Source organism: Nannospalax galili, unplaced genomic scaffold (assembly GCF_000622305.1).
Source record: "Nannospalax galili isolate Female #2095 unplaced genomic scaffold, S.galili_v1.0 scaffold548, whole genome shotgun sequence".
NCBI lineage: Eukaryota > Metazoa > Chordata > Mammalia > Rodentia > Spalacidae > Nannospalax > Nannospalax galili.
In genome coordinates, this window is record NW_008358999.1 from 1,175,971 (window position 1) to 1,183,124 (window position 7,154).

General features: G+C 45.0%; 1 protein-coding gene across 2 annotated transcripts in view; it reads right to left on the reverse strand.

Annotated features, from left to right (window-relative positions):
• The window catches only part of Dnajc16 (DnaJ heat shock protein family (Hsp40) member C16), a 52,777-nt gene extending 45,623 nt beyond the window's left edge, over positions 1–7,154 (reverse strand). Inside the window, exons 1-2 of one of the 2 annotated variants that reach the window (XM_008822667.3) lie at positions 6,881–7,154; positions 4,927–5,111 (exon numbers count right to left, since the gene is read on the reverse strand). In XM_008822667.3, the coding sequence (XP_008820889.1) occupies positions 4,927–5,093 (167 nt within the window). In that variant the 5' untranslated portion in view covers positions 5,094–5,111; positions 6,881–7,154. The remainder of the gene's footprint in view (positions 1–4,926; positions 5,112–6,880) is intronic. The other variant, XM_017795485.2, reaches the window with a different exon arrangement.

Here is a 7,154-nt window from a genome sequence, read left to right on the forward strand (position 1 = left end):
ATATGAGGGAGGGAGGGAGGGTAGAGAAGAGAGAAGGGTCTCATGGAGCCTGGGCTGGCCTTGAGCTTGCTTTGTAGCCAAGGCTGGCTTTAAACTCTTCCTGATCCAACTGCCTCTACCTTCCAAGTGTTGGAGAATTCTAGGTCCTGGAGAGCAGGGGCTAGCTCTGCCTCTGGTTACCCATTAAGACCTAAATCAGTGTTTCATACAGACTTACATTCATTTAATTAAGAGACTCTGTGAGTCAGAATCTCGCTATGTAGCCTAGGCTGACCTCAAGCTCCCCATCCGTCTGCTTCAGAAATACCTGGGCTGGGATCACATACGTGTCCTACCATGCCTGGCCACATTTGTGCTTTATGTAATCACTTCTGCTAATCTCTACCAAATTTCCTTTAGCCAGGGATCTGGAGAGAAAAACAACTCATGGGGAAGTAGCCTCCTGAAGACACTGAAAGTGCATTGAGACTTAAAAAAATCTCCAGGTGGGCTGGAGAGACGACTCAGCGGTTCAGAGCACTGACTGCTCTTGCAGAGGACCCGGGTTCAATTCCCAGCCCTCACATGGAGGCTACAAACCATCCTTAACTCCAGTTCCAGGGGAATCTGAAGTCCTCTTCTGAACTCCGAGGCACTGCACGACACGGGTGTGTGTACTCACATACATGCAGACAATACATTCATACACATAAAAAATAATAAATAGCCGGGCATGGTGATGCACGCCTTTAATCCCAGCATTAGGGAGGCAGAAGCAGGTGGATCTCTGAGCTCAAGGCCAGCCTGGTCTACATAGTGAGTTCCAGAGCACCTGGGGCTACAGGGAGACCCTGTCTCAAAAAGACCAAAAAAAAAGAAAACATAATAATAAATAACATACAATTAAAAAAAACTCTAGGTTAATGAACTTTTGTTTTGAAATATCTCATTTTTATTTTATGTGTATGAATGTATTGTGTGCATCTGTGTCATACAATGCCCGCAGAGTCAGAAGAGAGCATCAGATCCCCTGGAACTGGGGTTACAGACAGCTGTTAGCCACAATGTGGGTGCTGGGAATCGAACCCAGGTCCTCTGCAAGAGCAGCCAGTGCTCTTAACTGAACCAGCTCTCCAGCCCTTCCCCTGTTTCTTGTGTAAAATATAGCCCCAAGTTGCCAGGTCCACCTCTCTCTGCAGATGTCCTGATTCTTGATGGATGCTCATAATAAATCTGGGGGAGCTATAGATCCTGAAGACACCAATTCTTCCATGTCACTGAAAGGAAACTATGTGGGTGCTGGGAACCAAACCTGGGTCCTCTGCAAGAGCATTCAGTGCTCTTAACCACTGAGCCATCTCTCCAACCCCTGAATTCTTGCTATAAATATTAGTGAGATTAAAAAAAAGTCTCGGGGCTGGAGAGATGGCTCAGCAGTTAAGAGCATTGATTGCTCTTGCAGAGGACCTGGGTTTGATTCCCAGGACCCACATGGCGGCTAGGAACGGTCCTTGACTCCAGTTCCAGGGGCATCTGATGCCCTCTTCTGACCTCCGCGGAACTGTACGACACGGATGCACTCACATACACACAGGCAATACACTCATACACATAAAATAAAAATTAAAAAAAAAAAGTCTCAGGTAGGCACAGTGAATTAAGGAGGAGAGGAGGCGGCTCTAAAGCATGTTTCTAGATGACTCAAAAAAAAGTGATTTTAGCTGGGCGTGGAGGCAGAAGCAGGCCGATTTCTGTGAGTTCGAGGCCAGCCTGGTCTACATAATGAGTTCCAGGACAGCTGGGGCTACAGGAAGACCCTATATGAAAAAAAAAAAAAAAAAAAGGGCTTTTAATATTCAAAATTAGGTTCAAGGATGAATATAAAAATGATGATTTAGGGGCTGGAGAGATGGCTCAGCGGTTAAGAGCACTGATTCTTCTTGCAGAAAACCCGGGTTTGAAACCCAGCACCCACATGGCAGCTAATAACCATAACTCCAGTTCCAGAGGATCCAACAGCCTCTTCTGTCCTCCGCGGGCATTGCAGGACACAGGTGCACTTACCTACATGCAGGCAATACATGCATACACATAAAATAATAAATAAAAATTAAAAAATATATTAAAAACCCCAACAACGATGATGTAACATTCAAAGAACAGTACAGGGCAGCAAGGGGAGGAAGAGGGTTTTCAGGAGACTGAGGTGGAGTCTGGGTAGGAGATGGGACAGCAGCTACACCGAATCAAGGGAAGCAGAGGATAGTGTCAGCTGATGAGGAGCTTCCTAGAGGTGGGGAGATCGCACGAGGCTGAGAACAGGATGAGGCTAAGCTCAGACCTAGGAAATCACAGGCCATCTTATCTTCAGGGAAGATGAAATGAATTCACGAGCTGCCACACGACAGGTGAACTTTCCATTTAAAAGTGAAGAACATATTGTGCATGGGATCTGTTGTCTAGCGTGACCTCCCAAGGAATAGAAATGAAGGCAGAAAAAAGAAATTTCAGCAAAGAATGAGCCAGACCGATGCGCTTCGGCCGAGCCAACCATGCCATACAAATCTGCTCCTCCTGGGTGTCAGGTAGTTGCTCTACTAACATGGAAAAGACAAAAACCACCCCAATCAGACTTAGTTACTGGGGGTGAAATACAGTTCTCCTGACTAGATAAAAGCCATTACAGCTGGGCAAAAAACAAACAAAAACAAAGCCATTACAAATGGTTTCACCAAGCAAGTGAATTCTTGGTGAATTCTAAGAAACATCTAGGAAAACACCTGGTAAAATACAGTCCAACATATAACCAATTTCCCTTCCTACAGTTCATGCTGAGAAATACAAGGAAATACTGCTACTGACAGTGTTTATATGAAACAATTATGAGAAATCAACTATGGCATATGATAAAGCATCACCAGTCACAAAAGCAGGAACAATAGCATGCTGGAAATATGCAGGTAAGATAAAAGTGTAAATTTCCACAGAGGACACCATGCATTTCTATGGGTATGAGTTACTCCTGGAGAGAAATCTACCAGGAGGCGAAGGCTATGAGTCATTTAATTCACCTCAGAACACCTCTTTAAGCTCTGGAAGACAGAAAAGTCAAAGCTGTATCTTTGTAGTCCCATACCCTTAAGCTATCATTCTGCCCTGAAACTACTGCCAAAGGCTATATACCTGTCCAAAAGAATGCAGTCAGTTTATGAACTAACTGCAGATTTAGCTATTTTGCTTAAACATAAAGAGGCAAGAGTCTGAAGGGTTATTGAAAGCCAGCTTGGCATAGAGTCCCTGGAAAGAGGCCAGGCATTATTAGAGACTATCTTTTTAGTATCCAATTCTGGATTTCTCACAATACAATTAGAGCCGAAAACATTTATTAAAACACTATAAATTACCTTTTATCCTTATTGCAACAAGTTTTAAAACCATGCTGCATCCATTCACTGAGAGAGAATGGTGCCAGCCTGAGCCACCCACATACTGCACAGTCATCTGCTTCAGGCAGCTCTGTGGCTGCCCAACTTGTCCCCCCCTCCCCGACACAAGCACCAACCCATTCAACCTTGCTTATGCCCAGATGGGCACCTTGATTGAAAAGAAAAAAAAAAAAAATCAATATAAACTCATTGCTGGTACATAAGAACAAACTACGGAACCCAGCAGTCATACAGGTTAACCAACACAGGTTCACCAATTGAGCTTTGATCTTCCCATTTGTAAAGCAAGTTCAAGCAACTCTTTCACAGGCTAATCAGGTTTCAATGAGATCAACACATAGAAACTGGAGGTTAGCATGCAGCAGGTGCTCAATGATGGCACCTATCACAATTATTTTTTCCACTACCCTTGGTTGGTTTAAGCCAGCTCCAAGTTATGTCTTTTCCATACTTTCTCTCCCTGAAGCTACTTAACTCAATTCTTCTGGTGTCTCCCCCAATTTTTTTTTTTTTTTTTTTTTGTCTTTTTTTTGAGACAGGGTCTCCCTGTAGCCCCAGCTGGCCTGGAACTCATGAATGTAGACCAGGCTGGCCTCAAACTCACAAAGATCTGCCTGCCTCTGCCTCCCAAGTGCTGGGATTAAAGGCATGCACCACCATGCCCAGCTACCCCAAAATATGTTTAACATTTACTGTGCCTGTTAATTACAACTCTGATAACTATAGGTAAAATTGTGGCATTTGTCTATGATTAAAAAAAATTACCTTAGTTTTAATTGTGCCCTTGGAGGCCAGAGGCTTCAGATCTCTCAGAATTGGGGTTGTAGGTGATTGAGAGTTGCCTGATGTGAGTGCTGAGAACTGAACTTGGGACTTCTGAACGAGCAGCACTCGCTCAACTGTGAGTCACCTCTCCAGCCCCCTCTAAGACTTTTTAAAAAGTAATGCACTTGGTTCCTGAATCTCCTTTTCAAATTGAAGGCAAAAAGCTATTATTCTAAACTTTTTTAAATCTTAAAAATTAATAATTTACAGAGTAAAACTATAAGGCTCCCTATAGCATTTATACTCATAAATAAATACTTTATATTTGCTGTATAGTTCTAGCTGGCCTGGAGCTTGCTATGTAGACCAGGCTGGCCTCAAACTTGGGACAATCATCCTGCCTCTGCACCCCAAGTGCTGAGATTATAAGTATGGGCTACTATGGCCAGTTTGATCACATTTTAAAAAAAAATTAAAGCTACTTCTTATTTTAACATTAAATACGCTAACAGTATCTAAGGCAATGTTGTAAGCCATAGTATTCTGGAGGGGGATCAAAGTAAACATAGACTTTGGATCTTATTAAAAATGACAGAACATAAACATTAGCTGTACACAAATATTCTAGACAGAGAGACATATATACTGAGCATAGAAACAGATAAAGGTTGTAATTGAGGCTCCACCCTCCTGCTGACTACTTAGCCTATATTAACTTTCTGTTCGTTTCACCTACCATTCACGGGCGAGCTTCTTGTAAGCCTTTTTAATGTCAGCCTGACTGGCTGTTCGGCTGACCCCTAGGACTCTGTATGGGTCAAAATCCAACGCAGACAGAATTTGCAGGATCAGAACCAGAACTATCAAGAATTGCCAGGAAATGCTCACTTTTTTCACTTCCATTTTGCTTCCTTTCCAGAGCTGAAATGATTGAAGAGGAAGTTTAAGTTTCAGAGGTAGAAACCTGGACAGTCTTGCTTTTTTTTAGGTAAGGGTATAAGATATATAGATGAAAAATCAAAACAAAAGGTTTTAAGGAAAAGTGTTGATCTATTAGACCCTATATTTTAAAATAGAATTTTAAAAACTTCACTAGTACTTTTGAATATCACAAATAAGAACTTTGTGTGTGTGTGTGCGTGTGTGTGGTCTTTTTGAGAGAGGGTCTCCCTGTAGCCCCAGCTGACCTGGAATTTACTATGTAGACCAGGCTGGCCTTGAAGTCACAAAGATCCGCCTGCCTCTCAAGTGCTGGGACTAAAGGCGTGCACCACCACGGTGGGCACAGATAAGAACCATTACAGATGAAAAGTTGACAGACAAGAATTAACATCAATATTCAGAATCACTGGATTAGAAAAGCTTTTTTCAATGACTACAAGTGAACAGGATGAAGAAATAGTAAATGACTTTGTATAATCAGGGAGGCTAGACCTCCAACACAGTCCCATCTAGTCTGACGACAAACTTCAAATAAGCGGCTTCAGAACACTTCACTGAGACCCTATTACATAAACACTTGAAATCATAAAATTTACCATGTGCTAAACTACAGTCTAGAATCATTGTGGTATTCCTGGACTCTGAATAAATGTGAAAGTGAAAGTCTTTAACAGAAGCTGTGCAGTATGACTTAGCATGCCTTTCTTCCCTTATTCCTGCTGCCATGTTCATTCAAACAGGAATATGAGACGCTGCTCTTTAATCCAAATAGTAATTTTACTTATTTCTAACAGAAACTAGGTAAGAAAAAGTGGTGAGATAAAAATTTTAATTTTCCATGTAAGGAGAATAAATGGCAAGGCATGGGTGTAAGGGTCGCGTTCACTGTGGGTTTTGGAAATAATCCTAGTTGGGTGATGGAAAAGCATAGACACTTAAGAGGGTTATTTCTGAACTTTGTTTTACCTTATGCTTTTTTTTTTTTTTTTCATGGATCACATTTATCTTGACCTCCTAGGGTGCTAAGGTTCAAACACTGTTCCCTTAACTCAGGAAGGGTAAAGCACTTAGCAGCAGGCTGCAAGACCTAAATACCCCTGGGGTCCTCACAGACAAGTGGCCACTGTTCAAAACTGCATGCAGGCCTCAAACCCTAAAGTAAGCCAGTTTCTCCCTTCAGACAACCTGTTCTGGTCTCTCTTGCAGAAAGCTGGACGCTACTATTTAAGGCTTGGGGATCAGACTGGGGTGTGTGTGTCCACCACCACTGTACTGTTTAAACTAAACCTGTGTTCTTTGTGACGAGGAGGATTTGAACCCTGGCACCTGGAAGGGCCTTCTGGGTGGGTGGTGGTGGGGTAATGTGCGGAAGGGGTTCACTAATCAGAGTCCACTGTCAGTAGGGTTAGCAGTGTTCCTTCTACCCCACAGCAAGTTCACCCAGGCTGGGGGTGGGGCGGGGAGGGAGGGTGTCGAGGGCTTGTGAAGTTCTCAGGCTGACATCCTCCAGCTCCAGGGTGCTGACCTCAGGGCAGGGGCACACCTGCCCAACAGGTAGCCAGCCCCACGAGCTGCGGGTTCGAGCCCCGCCTCGAGCGCCCCCAGCCCCCACGCCGCCCCGGGAACCCCGCGCCCGAGCCTGTGGCCTCCCGGGTCCCCCCGGGCCCAGCGCGGACTGGGGACCAGGAGCAGCGGACGGGAGCACGCTGAGACTACCCGGCCCCGCCGCGTCACGGGGAAGGAGTTACCGGGAAAGGGCACCGGCCGCAGCGTCCCTGCTCCAGTGAATCCGCCGGGCCGGGAGCTTCCCGTCTACACCTGCGCACACCAGGGCCCGGGGAGGGAAGGGCGAGGGGGAGCGTCCACGGCAGTCACGTGACACTTAAAGAGCCCGTACACCCTCCAGGTAGCGGCCACGTACGCGGCGAACCAGTTTTGATCCCGGCCATCTACCGTAGGCGCGTGGGCCTGGCGCGGCTGCTATAGCAACGAGGCGCGCTCTTTTGCTTAGGCCCGAAGGCG